The following is a 24882-nucleotide window of genomic DNA, read 5'->3' on the forward strand; positions in this document are numbered from 1 at the left end:
ATATCGATAGGGCAGCTGAAAGTCTCACTTATATAATAGATAAGGCCGCAGAATTGCAACACCAAATCCCTCTATTAAACGTCGCAATTCTTACCGCCTGGGCCTGCACACCCCTAACATTCTTAACTTAATAAGTAAAAAGCGCAAATTAAGAATGGAATGGCAAAGAATTCGCTCTCCTAAGCTTAAAAAGGAGCTGAATGCGTGTACAAAGGAATTACGTATTTTGTTGCAGGCGGAAAAAGAAAGAAGTACGCAGTCGATCCTTCAGTCCTTGTCTGCTTCGTAACAGACTGACTACTCGCTTTGGCGATCATTGAAGCATGCGAAGAGGCCCGTTCTTCGAGAACCACCATTACGTACTCAGAACGGAAGCTGGGGGTGGAATGATGAGGATAAAGCAAACGCTTTCGCCTGTCATCTTTTACAAGTCTTTAGACCCAATGAATGCGCTCATCCTTCCAATATTTCAATATCCCCCAGTAGCCGTACCACAAATCCGATTTGGTTTAAAAATAAAGATTTAATTAACACCATTGTTCACGACGTTCAGAAGAATAAAGCGCCTGGTTACGATAGGATTACAGGTGAAATGATAAAGGAACTTCCACTAAGTGCCGTGCGTTTTTTGTTTCATATTTTTATTAACATGCTGAAGTTGCGGCAATTCCCCAACTTATGGAAACTTTCGGAAATAATTATAGTGCCAAAGCCAGGCAAAGATCCGACGGTAGTAAATTCATATCGGCCCATTAGCTTGATTTCTGTATTTTCCAAAATATTTGAAAAACTTCTATTGAAAAAAATACAACCTTGACTTTGTTAAAACAAATAAAATAATACCACCACATCAGTTTGGTTTTCGTGAAAAACATGGCACTGTAGAACAAGTTCATAGAATTGTGTCCTGTATTAGAAAAGCCTTCGAAGGGAAGCATTACTGCACCAGTGTATTTTTGGACATCTCTCAAGCTTTTGACAAAGTCTAGCATGATGGCTTTGTATACAAACTAAAGGTTGCACTCCCTGCAAATACAGAGAAAATTCAGAGTCAGGCAGAATTCCTTTAGAACGGAAAGTCACCGTATATATGCAGGTGCCCCTCAAGGCAGTGTGGTTGTTCACGCTTGCCTGGTTATCAGCTTATCTGGTTAAAAATATTTTTTTTGCAGTGCACTTTGTTGTCGTACAACAATAAAATATACTACAGAAAAATTATTTTTAACCAGATAACCTGATAACCAGGCAAGTGTGAGCAACCACAGTGTTTTAGGACCCATATTGTACGTAATATACACGTGATTTGCCAACTGATGAAACTCTAACCCAGGGTAGCCAATTCATTTTTGAGAATTCCCCGATTTCGACAATGAAATTTTCCGATTTTTCCCGAAATTTCGTGAAATTCCCTCTCATATATGTATTTGTATGAAGTAAGTTACATGAACAAGCTGACGGTAACGGTGCCGCACAAATTAGCTCAACTCTCAATTTTGCTTATTCGATTGCGTCAAATGACAACTATTCATTGTTCTGTTTACATGTTTGAACGTAAATTTTTCCAGTTTGTGAAAAGTTTAATATTTATGGAAACACGAAATGTAAAAAATAATGTAGGAAAACCTAATAGAGAAATGAAAAAGTAAAATGCAAATTTTGCAAAGAGTATCAGCGAGTCAATGATTTTTCGGGCGCAATGTTAAACGAATAGTGTAGTGTGTAACTTGACGCATAAGCAACGTTGACGGTGATGTTGACTGTGGCGGTGACGCTGTCAATGGATGGTATGTACTTTCACATTTCATTTCAAACTTCGCACAAAAATTATGAAAATTCAACAAACTTTAACATTTGTACCCAAAAATTTTAAACTTTTTATTTAGAAATTTTAAAAAATTTTGGGTATGCAGTTTTGTCTCTGATTAAATTTTATGCCAGTTCGTATTTAAGGTTTTTATTATTATTTGTTAAGATTTTTTTTTTAACCACACTAACTTAACTTTACCTTAGTGAAATTATATAAAATAATACCAACTCCCCCAAAAAATTCATGGATATGAAATAATTATTCAAGTTGTTTCTCTTTCTCTTGTTTAAATAAAGCTTTTATTCTACAAACTAAATTATATGTTCGGATTCGATGCTTTGAAAATGTCCCAATTTTTGTCCACAGCAATCTGGTCACCCTACCTATCCTACAAAGCGTTTTTTGATCACTTTTTCCATTTGTTATATGCATAACCAGAAGATAATTTAGGTAGGATATCTTAAGTTAAGCCATTCTAAAAGACTTACGCAATAAGGGCTGAAAAAAGAGCTTCCCTGTTTCCGTATTTACAATTTACGCGAATGTACATATACATATATATACATATGAACCTTAAATAAATAAATTCCTTAAAGACGGATGATATTTATGAGTTAAAAGAACACCTCCAAAAGGCCTTCTGAAGTACGTCCTACAAAAGCCCTTCTGAAAACTCTTCCTTGGGTAACGAAAGCACGAGCCGCTTAATTTATACCACTCCATATAAAAAAGAAGGGAGAAAAGAATGCCTTTCAGAAAGGCTTTTTGTATAACCCGTCAGCCGTGTACCTATTCAGAAGCTTGCTCTTTTTTGGTATTTGCCTGAAAATAAAAAAACATTTCCACTTACTTTTTTTTTAATTAGTATGAAATTTGCGAAGCGAAAAAAAAATTTTCACCTAATTCCTCACCAAAAACAGTTCATCCTCTGCTTCCCCATGGAAACTGAAATTCCCCACAAAAAACGGTCCATTCCCCGATTCCCCACGCAAACAGAAATTCCCCGCAAATCGGGGAATTCCCCACGAGTTGGCTTCCCTGGCGTGATATGAAATGCCATTACTGCTTCAAACGCTCGGGCTAGCTCGTTTGATCTAAGGGATCCAAGTTTAAACTGAAACCGAAAAAAATTACCCTTAAACTTAATTTTTCAAAAGATGGAGTTAACCAATTTGTGTAAGGAACGGCTCATTTGTCTGTTGTGTTGTGAATCGAAAAATTAAGAAAAATATCAGAAAAATGACGGAAAAAGTATAAGAAATGTATCCGAAACACGGTTGCCACATTTGGTCACTTGTGACCAAAATAGGTAGCTTTTCGAGTGCTAGGTAACTTTTCGAGTGCTTGGTAACTTGGCAACTTTCCTTTTATTTTGGTAACTTTTGGTAAGTTTGCCGTGTATAAAGTCAGACCAAAAAGTTGGATTAATTTGATAAATTGTACTGTGGTTGTGTGTAGCGGTGACAACACTACTATAAACAATTGCATTGATCAGGCAACGCAGCGCTCAGCCAAAAAAAAACTAACCACATATCGAAACAAATTATCGCTGGGCAGTCTACTCGTTAATTAATTAAAGTGTTGATATTGATAGATTTCACATGGTGATGGATCGCGCGGGAATGCTACATGGTCAATATTATTTATCGCGTCAGTATTTACATGTTTTTGTGTTCAGAAGTTTAAAGTCCAATAGATGAAGCCTGGAAATCTTATCTTAATGTTATTTTATTGAAAATCATCTATACTTTATATTATATGTATGGTGATATCACATCTAATTTGTTCGAAATGCAACGCGAAATGCCGAGCCGTGAAATGATATCACGAAATATGCCACACGTTCAATATTTATTGACAGATCTTTGATCCATATGTAGAGGAAATGAAAAAGAAGATTTGAACAGCAGTTTGTGCGGTGTATTTGGGCTTCGGTATATGCACTTAAGTAGATTTTTTTGTAAATATATTTTTTTTTGTTCTGAGGCTAAGATCCCGTTCAAAAGTCAAAAGATTAAGGCGCGTTTTTATGAAAAGTATACACATTTTTAAACGCATGCGTTGCAAAAATATTTGTGTGCTGTTTTTTGTTTCACAAATTTTTGTTACGTGCGTATACAGAGATTGAATAAAAATGTATTTATATACGTATGTAAATGTATCTGTTATATGAGGCCTTGAGCGCCAGAGTAGCTTAACTGACATTCCAAAAAAAGTTGAGATGCACCTTAAAATGCATTACCAGAATCGAAACGGTAATAGCTCGGGGCACGCCCTTTTAGTTTTCTTTTACTATAATATGTAGAATCACGTAGGTGCAATGAATCTTTTAGTAAAATACTGCATTTATTTTTTATAGATCCCTTCTTTCTCATATTATTAAAAATGTTTTTGTAGAAAGGCTCCTCTACCCTCATATGTAAAATTAATTTGTTTAGTTTTCTTTTAATAAAACTATTTATTGTATCCTTGTCTTATTTATGGCAAATAAACGAGGTTTGTTTTTACAGTTTATTGTATAATACAAAATTGTTTTTTACTTGGTAACTTTTAGGTAACTTTTTTTGTAAATTCTGGTCAGAAAATTTTTTGTTGTGTGGCAACCGTGATCCGAAAATGTAATTACCGTAATGTAAAGTATCAGCTGAAAATGTATCCTTTTACACTTTTTTTTCTGTGTTTTACATCCTAAATCACTGATCAATATACCATTGCTTCTCGTTGCAGGTCGGAATGGTGGCAAAGCTCAAAAAGAAATGGCAAATGCGGCTGCAATAACAGCTAAAGCGGATGTTGATAGGGACGTTGGAGGAAATATAAGCGCTACCACATCGGCTGTAGCATCACCGACGGATGCCAGTACAACGTCGACAAATGCATCCACACCGATATCGACATCAAATCCGAACGCTAGTGCCAGTCAAAATGCTCTTAATGATCCCAATCACTGGAGCAAGCAAGAAAAATTTGATGCGGATACGTTTTTGGAATGTGCTTACAAAAAGCATTTGAGCAGACACGCGAATAAGTGAGTCGTGTGGAATCGAAAGCTTTTATGTCCAATATATATGGAATTTATTCACTAATGCTTTTCTGTCTTACTCTTTCTTTTCTCTCCTTTTGTAAATGTCATTACTGCGAACTTATCTGCATTTAATTATTTTTCGGTCTTGTAATTTCGTTGTTTTTTGTTAATTGATTATTTATCTTATTTCACTGCATTGACTGTGTTTCAGAGTACTTCTGCGCGTACGTATGCTGTATTACATTCAACATGAGGTTATTGGCGACCTAGTTCAACAAATTAAAGATAACACTCCCGTCAGGTAACAGCAAATTCTTAAAAAGTGTGCCTTACAAAACGTTTTTTCTTACAAATGTAACTATTCACTATTTCGTTCCATATCATTTGTTTATTTCATTCATTAAACTACTGGTTTTAGTAAAATTTGTTTTAATTTTATTTTCATTGTTCGCCCCCCTGGTGTTATATGCATGTAGCGCTGCATGTATGTGCTGTGAGTTCTGTCCGATTTTTTAATGTCTGAATATGTGATTAAAAAATCCGTATATCCGGTTAATATCCGGGTCACAAAATTAAAATACCAATTGTTTATGTATTACTGAAGTGTTCTATTACGAATCCGTCACTATAAAGTTTTCATCAGGTCCAGATTTTGAGAAAAACATGGTCAAAGTGTCAAAAAATTTAATTTTTGGCAATATTTGTGAATAACTCAGTGAGAGGGGCGACCAGTATGTTTGCATGTTGTATATAAAAAAAATATTTATTGGACCAAAAAGTAGTGGGTAGGCACTGTGGCCAATGGTAATCAACTATTACCACCTCCGCATGGTTGTAAGCCATGCAGAGTCCGCAGAATGCTCCGGAAGCAGTGTCCGGAGGATGCATCCGACTAGGCAGAGCATACTTTGAACTGCCATCAAATTATAACTTAAGAAAGTTTTATTACATGGCAGTTGAGAAGTGCATGTACATAAATTTCATTAATTTAATGAAGGAAATTTTTGCACATGCAGCATTTAGGCGCCTTGTGTTAGCAGTCGCGCCTAAACAATTTGAGAAAAAAAAGGTGAAAGAACCTTCCACTTAAACTTAACGTAAAGCTAGAACTCTCGGCTACTATCCCTGAAAATACCATCCCTTGACCTAATGGTCACTTATAGGCATGAACAATAAAAAAATACTGGAAAATTGTACTATGAAGAAAAAAAATTGGCCGAAATCAGTTTTTGTTGTTCAATAAATGACTATAAGTGACCTTAGGGTCAAGGTGTAGGGATGGTATTTAGAGATCGCAGTCGGAAGTTCAAGCCTCAATTTAAGCCTAAGTGGAACTTCGCCAAAATCAGTTTTTGCTGTTAAATAAATGACTATAAGTGACCATCAAGCCAAAGCGCAGCGATGGTATTTTCGGGAATAGTAGTTAAGAGTTCTAGCTTTAGTTTAGGCTTAAGTGGATATTTAACACTTTGAACTCGTTTTTTCTTAAAATATGGAGCTGATGGAAACTTTATACTTACGTATTCGTAATCAGCGCAAAAAGGTCTTATCAAAACCAGTTTTAACATTTGCTGTACCAAATTTTTTCCCTTTCGTTATATTGTCCTGTGCTATTTATTTCGCAACTCTATAGATTTCGGTATTTTGAGAACAATTTTACGAATCCGGTCAAACAAGTTTTAGAATATCTGGATATCCGGATAGCCAAATGAACAGATATTAACCGGATATCCGGATAACAAATAGGAATGGATATTAACCAGATATCAGGATTGTATCCCTATACATCCGAGCGGGTTTCCGAATATACGGATAGTCCCAGTCTTAATTCAACCACTGTCCATACACACATATCGTCGCTACCATATCGAACTATCGAATGTGCAAAAATGCTTTTTCATTTACGATACCTATATCTATTAACAGCTTGACTATTTTGTACCCGACAATCTATTGGTAGACTTTGATTGTTGAGAGTTTTTGTGGCGTAAAATTAAAAAACCCTAATTTTCTTAATTGTTTGATCTTTAACCATAGCTTCAAACATTATACTGTTACTGGGTAGGGTCGACAACCTACTTGAAAAGTTTTGGTACATGTAAATAAACTAAGAACACACTGCTTGTTAAAAAGTTCTAGTCAGAAAAATAAAAAGGTTGTCTGTGAAGCAATCAATCAGGACTAGTGGAAATATGTGTTGCTTTATTTGATGTTTATTTGTGTTCACCTAAGTACAAACATTTTTTTTTTTGGTCGCCAAACAAATTTGAGCGTACGGATTTTGTACGGATTTTTCACCCACCATTTTTTGTCCGTGTACGGATTTTAGACTAAACGTCTGTCGGCCCTGGTAGCGAGAGGACTTTACTCCGATGATGTCAATGTCATCGGCGTACGCTAGCAATTGCACGCTCTTGTAATAAATTTTTCCTGAGTCGTTCAGTTCTGCAGCTCTTATTATCTTCTCCAACATCAGATTAAAGAAATCACTTGAAACCCCGTTGCGTAGCAAATGGCTCGGAGCGGTATTTCCCAATTCTGACGCAGCTGATGGTATTGATCAACGTCATTTTAGCTAGCCGTATCAGTTTCGAAGGGATGCCAAATTCAGACATCGCGGCGTATATGCTACTCCCTTTAGTGCTGTCGAATGCTGCTTTGAAGTCGACAAATAGGTGGTGAGTGTCGATCCTTTTCTCGCGGCTCGTTTCCAAGATTTGGCGTATTGTGAATACCTGGGGCCTATTTCATAAAGCGGCAGTGACAATTTTGTCACGACAGGCTATTTCCGTATTGTCTGTGACAATTCGACAGCTCGGTGGGTGGTTTGTTTCCTAAAAACATTTGTCATCATCCTTTCAATTTCGTGAATAATTCCATTATGGAGGACAAAATTGTCGTTTTAGGGTTTTAAAATTGTTGAGAAAATTGTCGCCAGTCATACATATGAAATTAGTAATGCAAATGCATTATTTTCGTTTTTACAAATATTCAATTTATTGTAATGCGCGAAATTAACATATATGTAAAAAAAATATACAAAATTCTCCTGTGAACACTTTCTATAGAGCTATTTAGTTTTGTCGCTATTGTCGCGACAATTTTGTCACAGTGACAGTTTTCAGCACCATTGTCAGACAGTTGCCTAAAGGCATCTGTGAAACAGGTAAAATGTCGCCGGCAATTCTAGCTCTGAAATTTTCCGGTAAAATCGACAATTGTCGCACCTGTTACTTCTATGATATAAGTTCCTGGTCTATAGTGGATTTGCTACGTCTAAAGCCACACTGATAAGGTGCAATCAGTTCGTTGATGCTCGATAAGGCCTTGTAACTTATGCTTAGAAGGCTGATCCCGCGCCCGAGCACACCTAAGGTCCAGTCGTCAGGCATGCGTTCATCTGATCATATTCTGCATAAGAGTTTATGCATGCACCTTATCACCTAGCTGGCAGGCTGTCAGCTCCAGCAGCTTTGCTGTTTTTCAAGCGCGCTATTGCTATTCGTACCTCGTCATAGTCTGGTGGTGGAACATCGACTCCGTCATCATAGAGGTTCGGGTTCGTCTTCTCCACAGCTTTCAGTACTGCTGCCATTCAGTAGGATGGAAAAGTCTTCACATTCACATTAAACTCGGAGTTTACCATACAAAAAATTTCGTTAAACTCTCCTTAAACACCACTTTTATGTGGAGTTTATGCGAATGCAACCCTTTTTTTTGACCCGATTCGGTTTATGTCTTTGATAATCCAAACTTGCAACCAACTTGCCGACAGTTAGTCTGTTCCCCCGTACTGCAGGATTTAATCAGAATTAGTCCGAAGTCGTTCTGTGCACGTAAGTCTAGAATATCAACAATCTAGCAATGCAAAAACCAAAAATGTGGCTCGACAGACCTTTTTGTGCTGATTTCAACCCTACCAAAATTACCTGGCGAAATTAAAATATAAAAAAGATATCAATGGTTAAAGTTAAATTTTCTGATTTTTTTATATTAATATCTTCTGAACAACATAACCTATTAAAAAACTAATGACGTCAAAATAAAGATAATTGATTTTTCTTTCATGTGTGTATATAATTTATATGCCTTTTTATATTTTTAGTCCAGAAATACTAAAAAACAAAATAAAATAAAAATATATGTTTTTAAATGTAGTTTATATAAAATTAGTTCTAAAACTGGTTATAGTATATACCTTGCATAAAAGGCATTTAAATTATGTTGAAACTAGCATCAATAATTTTTTAATCGGTTGACTAGTTTCTGAGATATTAAACACATAAGAAATAGTTAAGTTGAACTTTAACCTCTTTTATTGGCTTTGGTTTTTATTTGCACCAAATAATTTTGGTATGGTTGAAATTAGCGTAAAAAGTTCTATCGATCCTTATTTCTTGTTTTTTTTTATAGCTAAATGGTTGGTATTCTAGACTTATGTGTGTGTGTGTTAACTCCTGTAGTACGGGAACAGACTAAATGAGAATAAGAAAAAGTAAACAAAAAAATGTCAAATTAAACTCTGAGTTTCTTAAACACCCCAATGTGAACGCTTGACAGTTGTTCATAAACTCAAAACGTTAAACTCGAGTTAATGGCTCAATGAGAACGTAATATTAGGTACGTTCTGGACATCAGTCACTAGGTCGGCATTTTTGTTCTTAAATGAGTTCGGCAAATACGTCTCGTTGCCCTCTTCAGCTCCCTATAAGCTTTCCTTGCATTTTTGGGCGCGTATCTTGTCTACAACAAGAAAGTGATCCGAGTCTGTGTTTGTTCGTAGAAATGTACGTACGTCCAAAACACTGGAAGCATGCCTTCCGTCAATCACAACGTGATCGATTTGTTTTCTCGTTTTTCGATCTGGTGACAGCCTCGATATTTCCATACACTATAAACCCTATATCGACTGCTGAGTGGAAGATCGACCTATCTCGGCAGCCGTTTCGAACTGGCTGCCGAGATAGGTCGATCGTCCACTCAGCAGTCGATATAGGGTTTATGGTGTATGGAAATATCCGTTTTCCCTTACAGTAAACTTTTTAGTGTGGGCAACAATGCATAAGGCAGATCGGAATATGCGATTTGTGGGAAGACAATACCTGTAATAATTGTACCATGGTTGACACGAACTTCTTCCGATTTCTTTCTTTTGCTTTGCTCACTTAGTTCTCCAAAAGGCTTGCATGGTCGACCTTGTAGCCTCGGTAGTCTATTGGAATCTCAAAGGTTCCTTGTAACCATTCGAAGTTAAAAAAACTTCGTTTTTACAAGCCTTTGACTATCTTCCTTTCATATCACAGGCCAACAAAAATGAAAAAAAAAATAAAAATGTTGGTGCGACAAATGTTAAAGCTATTTATGATACACTTTTTTGTGCTGGTTACGTATCCGTAAGTACAAAGGATCCAACAGGTACTGGTTTTGAGAAAATCGAGGTCAAAGTGTCAAAAAATCGGGCTTTTGCAATATTTGAGAAGCTCTAGCAAAGAGTAATAAAATTATAGTTTAACAAACTAAAACCTCCCTATTATAATTGCCATTCGTACTGTCATCAGGTATGTAACTTGAGAATAGAAATCGCTGCATCTTTTAGGCGCATCAATATTACATAGTTACATCCCGAGCTAATAAAAGGAAGGTAAAAAGGTGATATAACCTTCCACTTAGGCTTCGATTAAAGCAAGAACCCTCGACTACTATCCTTGAAAATACCATTCCTGCACATTGAATTTATGGTCACTTATAGTCATTTATTGAGCAGTAAAATTTGACTTTTGGCGAAGTTTGAGTCCCTGCCGCAATTAAACAAAAGGTGATAGAACTTTCCACTTAAGCTTAAATTAAGGCTTGAACTTTCCACTACAATCCCTAAAAATACCATCTCTTCGTCTTGACCCTAAGATCACTTATATCGTTTATTGAACAGAAAAAACTGATTTTGGCAGCATTTTTTTTTCAATAGCACAATTCGCCAGCATTTTTTTATTGTTCAACAAATGACTATAAATGGCCATCAAGTAAAGGTGCAGGGATGGTATTTTCAGGGGTAGTAGCCTAGGGTTCTAGCTTTAAGTTAAGCCTAATCGGAAGGTTCTACCACATTTTTACTCTTTGCTCGAGCTTCTCAAATATTGAAAAAACCGATTTTTTTGACACTTTGACCACGATTTTCTCAAAATCTGTGCGTGATGGAATCTTTATAATTACGGATTCGTAATCAGCTCAAAAAAGTCTATCAAAAACAGATTTAACATTTGCCGCACCAAAATCAGTGTTGCCCTGTGTAATCAATTTCAAATAAGAAAATTTATGTTTCAGGCCGTTCTTTTCATCATCCGTGTCTCCATTGCGTAAATTAGTAATTATTAGATAAAGATAAGTTTGGCTGACTTCCAAAACGTATCAATAAAATGTTTGGAAACTGTTATACTGCGGTATTCAAACTGTTTGTATATGCAGAGTTGCAACACATTGCAACCTTATACATTGCATATTTTAAATATTCAATTTATCAATGAACAATTTTTCTGAATTTTCCATTTTTAAAACAGCAATGGTAACCAAAAACAAACGAAGCATCAACTTTGTTTCTGGTGCACTGATTGCTCTAGCGATGCATTTCCATAACTTTTCGAATGCGTTTTGGAAAAGTATACATTGTCAACATTTCGTAGTTCGGCGTTATGGGACATTCTACTTTGTACGTATGCAAAGCAATTGACGTTTTGGAAGTCAGCCTTTCTTAAAAATCTATTTTGTCGCTAAAACTTGAAAAATTTTTGTTTTTGTAGTTCTGCATACATACAAATTAGTTATACCTTTTTGAAGAAAATATTTCTTGAAAAATAAGACGTGTTATTAAGGTGTTGATAATTTAGCACCAAGTTTTTTTATGTAATATTTCATATTAAGTCATTATTTTCCACGTTTAAGAAGTAAGACCAAACCAGCAATTACTGAAAAGTTATACCGCCCGGTTCATTCGGGAAAAAAGCTTTTATTACTTCTATTGATGTAACAAATCTAACCCTAGGTACACATGTTTTGTGAAAAGCTTCTCCAAATTAATCGGCGCAAAAAATAAAATTTTTTGAGTATTAAATTTTTATATTTGAATGGTTTAGCCTAGAGATTAACTCAGAACATTTGCACTGTGCTGGCAGCGTGCACTTCTGAGGGCTACAGGGGGATGCCAAAGGCCAGGGGAAAGGGAGAAAATTTAAGCGAGTTGCATCTGTGTATGTACGAGGGACAAGTATGCCTGAGTATTTACTTACCAGGAATGTCAACTCTAACTAAGCTGATTACCCCAACTTTCTTGAAAATTACCCCATTTTCAATGGTATTCTCAGGAATTTATTTTACAATTTGAGGTAACTTAATTTTTTTTTTTTTTTTTTGTTAAAACAAGCAATAAATATACCTACGATCCAAAATTTTCATTAATATAGCAAAAAAGTAGCGCGCTGCATATTGCAAAAAAAAATTACACCTAATGCAAAGAAATTAGACTATTATAAATACTTATTATACAGAGTGACACGGACTCTTCTACGGGTATAACTATCAACAGATTTCTCCAACGAAAATCGTAGTAAAAAAGATTACATTTTAAGGACCAAAAATTATAGCTATACTATTTCATTAGAATTAAAAACAATTTCTCCACTGCATAAAAATTAAATAGTCTCAAATTCCCTGAGAAAAGCGGCTCATTCCCTTGTTCCCAACATGGAGACAAATTCCCCGCAAAACGGAAAATACATGTCAAGTTGGCACCGCTTGTGAGTACGCTACCACAAGCCAGCGTAAGCTGAAAGTGAGAGTGTATTATTGTTCGTAACCCAGCCGACACAAAAATTAGGGCGAACAATATGCGAAAGTAAATGTTCTGTAAATTGTTCGCAAGCTCGATAATTTTTCATAAAAGGTGAGTCTTTCAGAATTATTTAGTCTTGCAAAATGTGTGTCTGCTAATGATATCTTAGTAAAGATGAACTGTTAGCGGTATTAATAAATAACTCAATACATTACTTTCATATAAAAATAAAAACTTCTTGCTTTTTATATGGCGGGACCAAAATCGGAATGAGATGGAAAAGATCCGAAAAAAATCAATCCAAAATCTTATTTTTCCAAAGTGATATATGGTCGAACTTCTTAAGACCATATACATATCGCGTAACGTTATTAAACAAGACATTGATTTTGTGAGAGAATATGGAATCGACCTTACTATATATAAGCTCAGAGTAAGTTATTGTGGCACAATAAGTTGTTTTGCCAACTTGCGTCTTGTTTCCAATGGAGTAAAAGCAGCGGACATTTTCAATCTACGCAAAATGGCATAACATGGTCAAAACAACTCAACTTAGAGTTTATCACATTTTTTGTATCCTGTTGACGTTTGGACGTTTTTTGTGTAAAAAATGACGTTTTTTAACTTCCCAGTAATTTTCTCTGTTACTAACACCCGTATACTGTAATCCGAAAGTTCGTAGTTACGAATTCGTAACTCCGTTCCGAAAATTCGAAAATTGGTATGCTGTAATCCGATCGTAACTATCAACGGCGTTGCCAACTAAAATAGTGAAATTCGAAGTTCTTAATTAGCTGCTTTGACAGAAACAAATTAAAATAAGTATAATCGCAAGTGAACAGTGATATTAAAAAAAAAAAATTTTAATCGTAAAAGGCTTTTCCGTAATTAAGTAAAATATAATGGATTCAGTTGCCGGTGCACTTTTCTCTCAAGAGAAAGAACGTGCTGCAGCCAACTGTTGCATTAATATACAAAGGATGCTTTCCATTTCCAGACNGTTATGGGCATTTTAAAAAAAAGTTCTCACTGTCAATTCGAGTAATCGATTTTTGCATGAAAAACAAAATCGCGTTTAATTCGGCCGAAAAATTTTTCCGAGCCAAAATAAAAAATACGTGTCTCATTATTTGGACCAACAAACAATGTATTTGAGTTTGGTCGAAATTAAAAATCATGCTCGTACCTGACCGGTTGTCTGGAAATGGAAAGCATCCTTTGTATATTAATGCAACAGTTGGNCAAAGGAGATTGCTACGAGACAGTTCTGATCCATTTAGCTTAAATGATAAATGTATGCTCCCTCTTTTTAAAGGCCTCCATTCATCTAGATATTGTGCCGCTTTAATTCTTGCAACACTTTCACAAAATTCGACCACATGCTCTTTAGCTTCTTTTACAAAGCCTCGGGCAATGTCCGGCCTTTCGCTCATGCATTCCACCAGTTTTTCGTATTGCGAGCAATTTGTTGTGATCTTCGACTTGACAATTAATAATATAATTTTTTTTATTCACACTTCAACTTACATACATAATTTTGCGTTTACACATTTTATTTTATTGATATTTTAATACAATTTGTTTCGCTCCGACCCGAGTTGCTATTCGTACAAAATTTCCGACAAATACATAAAAATGACAGCTACGTCGGATTCAGGCATACCTACATTACGAATTTCGAAGATGGCCTACGAATTTCGAAACTACGATACGACAACACGGATTTCAGCATACCAATTTTACGATTCGTAGCAAAATCGAATCTACGACGGATTACAGCATAGGGGTGTAAATCTTGTAAGTAGAACTTATTTTGAATTATTTTCTTAATAAATCTTTACAAGCTTTGTGTTTTGCAGCAGCTGCTTCAAAAGATATTTATTCTTTGGACGCAGATGACTTGAATATGATGCATACCAAGCATACGCATTTTTTTGGATTCTTGGACTAAAGATCCCGTGTTCAAGTGTTTACTTGAGGTTACGAAGTTTATTGTAATGTTTGCAATTGCACATTAAAAGCCAAATCAGGAAGAGCTGATCTCTTGCAACACGCACGCTCGCAAAAGCATCAAAAAAGCTGTAGCAGCATAAAAAGTCAGAAAAAAGTAGGCGACTTTTTTAAGACTTCATTGAAAATGTAATGAACGCAAAAAAGGCTGAAATATTGCTATGTCCCTTCTTAGCAGAACGTAATTTAGCATTTTCGACAACCGACCTCCTTACCCAATGACTACAAGAAAAAAAAAAAAATTTTAAAATCAACGCTATTATTTAGCTTCTTTAAACTTGCACATTATTGACCTGAAATTTAATGGGCTATCAAACTGCATACTCAAAAAATCTAAATAAAAAGTTGAAAATCTAGCTGAAGCTTTGCTTTATAATTTTTGCACTAAGTTTGAAATGTAAATTTATATTTTGTTTGTTATATAATGATTTTGGCTTTTATGGGAAAATAATAAACATTAAAGAAATAAAAGAGAAACAGCCAAAATCGATCAAAATGGTGATGACTTAATCAGCTGATCACAAGTGTATGTATAAAGTGATTTTGTTATTACCGATCTCAATCCAGTTTGAATTTTAAATGTTCTCTGTCAAAATGACATTTTAATATACCTTACGTACATATGTACCTTTGTATATAATAAAAGTTTAATAAGAACAATTTTTTGTACATTCATTTGAATAGGACGTTTTTGGGTAGGAAATGACGTTTTTTCACACCAAGAGGAATGTTTTCTCATACGAAGACCTGGCCACCAATAACCAATTTCGGTATGTTCTCAACATGTAACATGATGTTGCATATCGGCAACACAAGGGACTTTGAAGCATTTAAACCAGGGTTCGGAAATTCTCATTTATGATTATTCGTTTTCACTCATTTATGAGATTTATCGCGATCGATAATATTCCAAATCAGTTTTTGCATTCTTTTATCGCGAGTGAAAAATGCAAACAAATTTATCATCTCTCACATTCGGAATGCGATCGACAAAAAAATGTCCGCTCTTTTCATTCGCGATCGAAAAAAGCAAAGAAATTTCCTCTCACTCGAAAATGAGAAGTCCGAGCATTGCCGATGTCGGCCTCTCATAAATGAGAAAAACGATGCAAATAATTCATTCGCGATCACTCACAACAGCTTATCGCGATAAACTTATCGCGAAAAATTTTCAACGACGTTGTATGGGAGATATTTTTCGCGTTTGTTTTGGGTATGCATTTGGTTATGCATACAGCATACATACATATGTACATACAGTTTCGGTCATATCTATAGCACGCCATTTCGAAGTGATATTGTGTGCAACTTATGTTTATTTTTTTATTTTTGAGAATTTTCAATTAAAATACAGTTCTTTCTCTAACAAACCCCATATAAACCCAAGTTTAACAATTTGTAGAAAACTTCAAAAAAGTGCAACAAATTTTCACCTAAGTTTCAAACTTTTTTCTCGGAAGTGTTAGAATTTTCTTGAGTACACAGTTTTTTAGCCCCTGCAATTTTAGTCTGATAATGTGCAAGTTTCAAGTAACTGAAAGTTACCGTTGATTTTTAAGAATTTTTTTCGCCAAAGGTGTTGCGGTTTTCATCCATATACAAATAAATTGAGTTTATTCATTATATGGAAGCCAATGCGAGGGGCTTATTAGAGAAAGAACTGTATTTTAATTGAAAATTCTTAAAAATAAATAAATAAACATAAGTTGCACACAATATCACTTTGAAATGGCGTGCTATAGATATGACCGATACTGTATGTATATGTAAGTAATGCAAGCAAATGCTTTTCGGTTGGAAGGAATGCAGCAATATGCACAAATATATGAATTATGGTGGTAACATATATGTATGTATGTACGTGTAGTTCAAGTATATTCCAAGCGTACACTTTTCAGTATAATGGTGTATCTGCATGCTATTTTATTATAACTAGTGTTCGCCCAGCGGTTGAAATTCAACCGCTAAAATTAAGGATAGTTTATGTGAGTTGAGTTGAGCTGAAATAAAATTTGTTGGAATGGGTTAAGTGGAGGGGAGTTTAGCTTAGTACTTAGCATAACATAACATAGAATAGCATTAGATTCAATAACATAACATATGTAGCATAACACATCACAATATAACATCGCACATTCTTCAGTTGTATTTCCTTTTTATCCCTATCACTTTCTTCCTCTCTATCTTTGTCTCTATCGCTTTTAATGTTTATGTTTATGTTTATCTACACCTTCATGTTCATGTTCATGTTCATGTTCAAGTTCATGCTCATGTTCATTTTCATGTTCATGTTCATGTTCATGTTCATTTTCATGTTAATGTTCATGTTCATTTTCATGTTCATGTTCATGTTCATGTTCATATTCATCTTCATCTTCATCTTTATCTTTATCTTTATCTTTATCTTTCTTTATCTTTATCTTTATCTTTATCTTTATCTTTATCTTTATCTTTATCTTTATCTTTATCTTTATCTTTATCTTTATCTTTATCTTTATCTTTATCTTTATCTTTATATTTATCTTTATATTTATCTTTATCTCTATCTCTATCTCTATCTCTATCTTTATATTTATCTTTATCTTTATCTTTATCTTCATATTCACCTTCGACTTCATATTTATCTTTTCCTTTATCCTGATCTATATCTTCATTCTTTTCTCCATTTACGTATTTACCCCCACCATTGTTATTAGGTTAGGTAGTTACATTTTCCTTCCTCTTTTTCTTTATATTGTTTCTTTAGTGATATCATGTCATGTGTTGAAATTGGGTGTGTTGAGTTGCAGTGTGGTGGAATTGGGTGTGGGAGTTACGGTGTTATGAATTCAGGTGTGGTGGTCTTAAGAGGAATGGTGAATTTAGTTGTGGTGAGTTGAGGTTGGTGAATTAAGGTGTGGTGAGTTAAGGTATGGTGAGAAAGTTGAGGTGTGGTGAATTAAGGTGTGGTAGATTAAGGTGTGGTGAGTTAAAATGTGGTGAGAAAGTTGGGGTGTTGTGAATTAAAGTGTGGTGGATTTAGGTGTAGTGAAGTAAGGTGTGGTGAATTTAGGTGTGGGGAGTGAAGTGGTGGGGGATTTAGGTGTGGGGAGTTAAGGTGTGGTGAATTAATGTGTAGCGAACTCGGGTGGAGTAAGTTTTTAAGCGGAGGTGAGATGAGTTGAGGTGAGTTAAGTTAATTTACGGGGTTAAGTTAAGATAAGTTATCTTTATCCTTATCTTCATATTCATCTCCATCTTCTTCCTCGTCTTGGTCTTCATCTTCTTCTTCATCTTTATCCTTTCCTTTATCCTGATCTAAATATGTCCATTCTTTTCTTCATTTACATATTCACCCCCACCATTGTTATTAGGTTAGGTATTTAAATTTTCCTTCCTCTTTGTCTTTATATTTAGGTTTCTTTACTTGTATTTTAATTTCTGTATTTATCCCTTTCTTCTTCTCCATACTCAAAATTATCTTCATCCTTGTTTGAGGCTACTCTATTCATGTACATACATACATACATCTTATTCCTAAACTGCTGCTTAGCACGTTTCTTTAATTCACTATCAATATTAAAGCATACATTTCGGAGGCATTTCCGCCCCAACCATGTACATGTATGGCATTGGTATTGGTGTGACTTTTGAATTGATCTTTTCGCTCTATTTTAAACTAATTTGAAATTTTAAAAATTGCCTGCACATCAGCATCAAAATACCTTTCTAATGATATATAATTGTTTATACCTTAGAAGTACAGTTTAGCCGTAAAAGGGGTGTAAAGAAAACATGATTGCCTATTTATATAATTGATGATTGCGTTTATTTTTTATATCTAATAAATGGAACTTAGTGGGGATAAGATTGACTAATGAGAAAAGTGGGCGTCTGGTGAAGACTGAGAGTAAAGAAAAGCAGAAAAAACAATACATATACATTTTTTATTTCTTTTAAATGTTTTGATTCGCCATTATAAGGATATTAATAAGAAACCACAAATATACACTCGTAAATAGAATAAGAATATGTATGGATGTATGTATTACTTAGAAGAAAACTCAATAAAACGAAGGTCTGCATTTCATATCCATGCACACATACATATCGTCGTTTAAAGTACAAAACCGCGTAACGTCATTCTGCAAAACCGCGTAACTGACATTGGCTGCCAAAAATTGGATTTGCTCATACAAGCTCTTGGCTCAATCCTTATCCATTTATCCTGAAATATACTAGCCAGAAATGCGATTGCTTTATAAAAAAGAGAACCATTTTGAAATATGAGTGTTTTTACGCTCTAGAAAATAATTTCTAAAACTTCACATACGCGGTTTTGCATTTTGTTGATACGCGGTTTTGCACTTTAAACGACGATATGTATGTATATATGTGTGTATCTATATCAGTGCCCGCCAAAAAGAGAAAAGTCTTAAAATGAGAATGTATTAGTTATGAAACAAAAAATGAGAATGTGTTGGTGGTAATGCACGAAAAAAAATTTCTGTGTTGTATTACTTATTATAAAATTTTTGGTATGTTTTTTTTGCCGTTTTTTTCATTGTGCGCTATTTTTTAGTTCTAAACAACATAGAAACTGTTGTAATTAGAATTTACTACTCTATTGTAAATGATCCTTATGAACTTTATGAACTATAGTCGATAGGTGTCACTGATTGTTAAGTGAATAGCACTAAGACGAAATGTCAAAACAAAATGAAATGTATATAGAGATTCTCTCTTTTAATAAACTTCTTTTTTTTTGCGTGAAATCGGCAATAGAAGAAGACGTGTTTTTTCTATAGGTTATGGGCCAAAGCACCAAAAATAATTACTAAAACTCATCGTTTATTAATTATATCAGCGTTTAAGCATCGAATTCGTAGTCGATGGTTAAAATTTGCGAAAAATTTCATTGATTAATTTATGTAGTTGATCATGGTTTTGAACAATGTGCAAATTGAACGGTTGAAGGGGCGTGAAAATTGGGACACGTGGAAAATCCAAGCAAAATCTTACTTGGTCATAAAAGGCTTGTGGACATATTGCGAAAAAGAGCCCACGGCAACAACTGATGCGTCTGCAGATTTAAAAGCAAAATCTGAGCTAACCTTGTTGCTCGAACCAGTTAATTTTTCGTACATTGCCGAAGCACAAAGCACATTTGAAGCATGGGAAAATTTAGAAAAGGCTTTCGGTGACAGCGGTCTGGGGCGTAAAGTGATCGTTTTGCAACATTTGGTATCCTTAAAATTAAAAGACTGTCAGTCGATGGATGATTATGTGAACAAAATGATGATTTTGTGGGCGAAAGTAAAAAAAGTCGGTTTTAAAATAGATTCAGATATTGTCGGAACCTTAATGCTTGGGGGACTGACTGACGAATATCGTCCGATGGTAATGGCCATCGAAAATAGTGGCCAAGAAATGACAGCTGATAATATAAAAACTTTATTAATGCAAGATGTTTCTTTTGAGCAACACAACAATGAGTCAGCTCTTCTGTCGAAAGCACATAAAAAAAAGTATATAAGCAAGGTATAAAGAAGTTCAAAGGTAAATGCTACGAGTGTGGAGAACAGGACCACATAGCTAGAAATTGCTCACGGAAAGGTGACAAGAAAGTTGTACTGTATACGTCGTTTGTTGCCCAAATGTCATCAAACAATTGGTTTGTTGACTCAGGTGCATCAGCGCACATGACATCTAACATTCAGAATTTCAAAAATTTTCGAAAAACGGCCATCAGTGAAGTAATTACATCGAATAGTTCCGGGCTTGAAGTGAAGGGTGTTGGAGATGTTGAAATGTTGTCAGCGTGTAGAGATGAAAAAACAGTGATCGTGCTAAAAGATGTACTCTACGTTCCAGATATTTGCGCGAATTTACTATCAGTTAGCCAGCTGACTAGTCGCAACCGAAAAGTTACTTTTACAAAAAAAGACTGCCATATTGTTGATAGCAGCGGGAATTTACTGGTACGTGCGGCTATAGTTGATGGTATGTACAAACTGAATATCCATTCACATCCTAATATGTCGACGGCGGCGATTGCAGCGAAAGTGGCTGTATCAGTACAAGCTGATTCAGAATTATGGCATCGACGGTTAGGCCATTCGAATCCTCAGAAGATGGGTAAACTTCTTGGTACACCGACGAAAATTAAAAATTGTGTTACCTGTGCTAAAGGGAAACAATCTCGGAAACCATTTCCCAATGAAGGCACAAGAGCGACGAAGTTGCTTGAACTTATTCACACAGATCTGTGCGGACCGATGTCTGTGTCCTCCCTAGGCGGTGCAAAATATTACATCTCATTCATTGATGACTATAGCCGAAAAGTGTTTGTGTACCCGATTCGTGCGAAATCGCAAGCGTTGAACAAATTTATTGAATTTAGGACACTCGTAGAGAAGCAAACTGATTTCAAAATTAAAATGGTCCGATCGGACAATGGCTATGAATATTGCAATCAACGTTTCATCGAGTATTTGTCAACAAGTGGCATCATGCACCAGAAATCGGCTCCCTACACCCCACAACAGAATGGTGTAGCGGAACGAATGAATAGAACGTTAATGGAGAAAGTACGCTGTATGTTAATTGATAGTGGCTTACCAAAGGGTTTCTGGGCCGAGGCAGTTTCGACGGCTGCGTTTGTCATCAATAGAATCCCGAATCGATCAATCGATAACCAGTCTCCAGAAGAAAGATGGCTAAATAGAAAGCCGGATATAAGCATGTTGAGAGTTTTTGGTTGTAATGCAATGGTGTATGTTCCAGCTGAAAAACGAAAAAAATTGGATGCAAAATCGATCGAATCCGTTTTCGTTGGCTACGCTGATGGGTCTAAGGCTTATCGATTGTACGATAAAAAAAAAAAAACAAAAAAGATTTTTGTTAGCAGGGATGTTATATTTTTCGAAAATGGATCGAAAAATAAGGTAATTGAAGATTCCATACCTAATATTATTGAAATTTCCTCAGACGAAGATAAGGTGTCTGATGAAGTGGGTGATAAAGTCAAAACTGAGACTGTATGTGGAAAGCCGCTATGCAGGAAGAGCTGAACTCACTCAAGGAAAATCGTACTTGGACATTAGTAAGTTACCCAACAAATAAAAAGGTGGTCGACTGTAAGTGGGTATTCAAGACCAAGGTCGACACAGAGAAGAAGGTAGTAAGGTACAAAGCCCGCCTAGTTGTTCGAGGTTTTACACAGCGTAAAGGAATTGATTACAATGAGACATTCTCACCGGTCGTGAAGTTCGCATCAATACGCTATTTGTTCGCACTAGCAGCGAGACTGGGCCTAAAGATGTCTCACATGGACGTGGTGACAGCTTTTTTGTACGGTAATTTAGATGAGGAGATTTTCATGGTACAACCCGAAGGCTTCATTGAAAACCCATCAATGGTGTGCAAACTATCAAAGTCGTTATATGGCTTAAAGCAAGCGAGCCGGCAATGGAATCAGAAAATTAATGATGTGCTCATAGCATTCGGTCTGAAGCGTTGCTCAGCTGACCCTTGCATCTACTATGCTATTAATTCCACAGAAATTCTTATTGTTGCTTTGTATGTCGACGATTTTTTGCTGTTTTCAAACAACCTGCCATAAAAGAAGAGGTTGAAATGTCACCTTGGTAAACACTTCAAGATAAAAGACTTAGGAGAGACCTCATCGGTTCTCGGAATGAGAGTGAAAAGAGATGAAGTAAAAGGAGAAATTACAATCGATCAAAGAGAATACATTGAAAAGTTGCTCTCCTCTTTTAAAATGACTGATTGTAATCCAGTAGAAACGCCTTTAGATCCGAATCAACGATTGACAGTCGAGATGTGCCCAACGGACGATGCTGAGCGAAGAGAAATGAAAAATATACCATATCAGGAACTTACCGGCAGTCTGCTGTTTTTGGTGCAAGTTAGCCGCCCAGATATTTGTTATGCAGTTTCCGTTCTCAGTCGCTTTAATAATAACTATGGGAGATGTCACTGGACTGCGGCAAAACGAGTGCTACGCTACTTAAAAGGCACAATCAATAAAAAACTTATATTCACTGGCAATCATGAAGACATTAAAGGTTTTTGTGATGCAGATTGGGCAAGTGACGTTGACGAGCGAAAATCTATGTCAGGCTACGTTTTCACTATGCAGGGAGCTGCAATTTCATGGTCATCAAAAAAACAAAAAACCATCGCACTCTCCTCCACAGAAGCCGAATATATGTCATTGGTCTCAGCAGTTCAAGAGGCCATTTGGTTGAGAAGGTTGGAGAGAGAGCTTCAAAACAACTATAACAAACCGACTTTAATTTTTTGTGACAATAAGAGCGCGATCCAGTTGGCGAAAAATGGTGCATCATCGGCCAGAACAAAACACATTGAAATAAAAGAGAAGTTCGTGGAAGAAAAAATGGAAAATGGTATAATAGAAATAAAATACCCACCAACCAGTCAAATGAAAGCAGATGTGCTAACTAAAGCTTTGGACAAAACAAAACAAAAAATATTTACAAAAGCAATGGGCATTATATGAATTAAAAATATAAACAATATTGAATTAAATTAAAAGATCTTTCAATACACTTATTATTTCTCTTACTATTTGTTAAATTCAGGAAGAGTGTTGTAATTAGAATTTACTACTCTATTGTAAATGATCCTTATGAACTTTATGAACTATAGTCGATAGGTGTCACCGATTGTTAAGTGAATAGCACTAAGACGAAATGTCAAAACAAAATGAAATGTATATAGAGAAGAATATCTTTTAATAAACTCCTTTTTTTTGCGTGAAATCGGCGATAGAAGAAGACGTGTTTTTTCTATAGAAACATATAATAAAAGTTAACGGCCCTAAGAAAGGAAAAAGTTGGTAAAATTTTGTATGTATTGTACAAAATTATTATTGTTTTTTTTTATAATTTAAGTGTGGATTTCTGAGCATAAAATATAACGTGCTTCGAGCACTCTGAATATTAAAAGAAAATTTCGTTGATTTCAAGTAGAAATAAAATAAAAAAATATATATCTAATATATATTTATTTTAAAATTAGGTAAAACTTGACATTTAAGAACAATTTAAAATAACGATGAAACCAAAAGATAAATAACAAAACATATTGTATGTTTTAATTGAGGACTTGAATTGAGTCTGGTATTAAAAAAATACATAATTCATAAAGTTCTTTTAATATGAAGAAAAAGCACGACTTGGTACCATATACATACCTATTTCTAGGGGTGTATATACGAAAATTTGTGTTATAAAATTTTTGAATGAATATTCATTCATTCTGCTCAGTGTACCTACTTTATTCAACAATAATGCGTCAGCAACCTGCTTCTCCTATTGTTTGCATGCAACTAAATAAAATTTGTTGCTCTTCCACTCTTGCTGTTGACGTTCGGATTGTGTACGTGTAAGAAGCCGATTGTGTACATGTGAAAGGCCGAATATAGTTCGTTTCCCAGGAAAGTGTTTGGCGGGCACTGATCTATATGCATGTACTTATATAAGTGCATAGTTATTTACTGAACAGTAGCGCAGAATGAGCAAAAATTTCTGAATTCGTCACTTTAGATATACAATAGATTTCTAGTGAAAAAAACTAAAAAAAAAAAATAGTTTTTTAAAAGTACCACTTTTCGCCGATTTTGGACTGGTGAGGATCTAGTTACTAGCGGACTAGTTGGTTTTTCGCGATAAAGACCTAGTACGGAACTAGAAATTTGATTCACTAGTCCGCGGTTTCCCTGCAGGATGGGAAGACTTTTCTATTACTTCTACTACTGACGACAATGCATATGTATATGTATACGTGCAATTATAGCGTAATTTCCCTGCACGGAAAGCTACCAGTTGTGAACCAGAATGCTACCAGTTTGCGTTTCAGCCCAACTAGTTCACGTTGTATCATTTTTCAATGTTAGCGACTGGTATTTTTAACATGGCGGTGTCATAGGAGATGTCAACTGTCCGCTCCTGCATCAGCACGCTACCAGTAGAAATACTAGTATTATCACACCAGCTGACGGGATAGACTGCCAACTCATCCCCTGTGAAAAGCGTAAGTATGCCATTTTGCTCGCGGCGCTGAAACTGTGGCAATGGTCGACAGAGTAAAGCTTCGGCACGCCAAATAAAGGGTTCCGAGTTCGAATCTCAGTGAGCGAATCTTTTTTTTATTTTTATTTTACTTATTTATTTATATCTCTTGTTATTTTTA

At 35.3% G+C, this 24882-nt stretch overlaps 1 protein-coding gene across 3 annotated transcripts in view; it reads left to right on the top strand.

The window, feature by feature from the left end:
• Positions 1-4398: 4398 nt before the first annotated feature.
• LOC108358330 (serine-rich adhesin for platelets-like) overlaps positions 4399-24882 on the top strand; it is a 244319-nt gene continuing 223835 nt past the window's right edge. For 2 of the 3 annotated variants that reach the window (XM_017609607.1, XM_017609608.1), the window contains exons 1-2: positions 4399-4835; positions 5044-5133. In XM_017609607.1, coding sequence (XP_017465096.1) covers positions 4564-4835; positions 5044-5133 — 362 coding nt within the window. In that variant the 5' untranslated portion in view covers positions 4399-4563. The remainder of the gene's footprint in view (positions 4836-5043; positions 5134-24882) is intronic. The other variant, XM_017609609.1, reaches the window with a different exon arrangement.

The sequence above is a fragment of the Rhagoletis zephyria genome, unplaced genomic scaffold, assembly GCF_001687245.7.
Source record: "Rhagoletis zephyria isolate East Lansing unplaced genomic scaffold, Rhagoletis_zephyria_1.1 Rzeph_scaffold_00237, whole genome shotgun sequence".
Lineage (NCBI taxonomy): Eukaryota > Metazoa > Arthropoda > Insecta > Diptera > Tephritidae > Rhagoletis > Rhagoletis zephyria.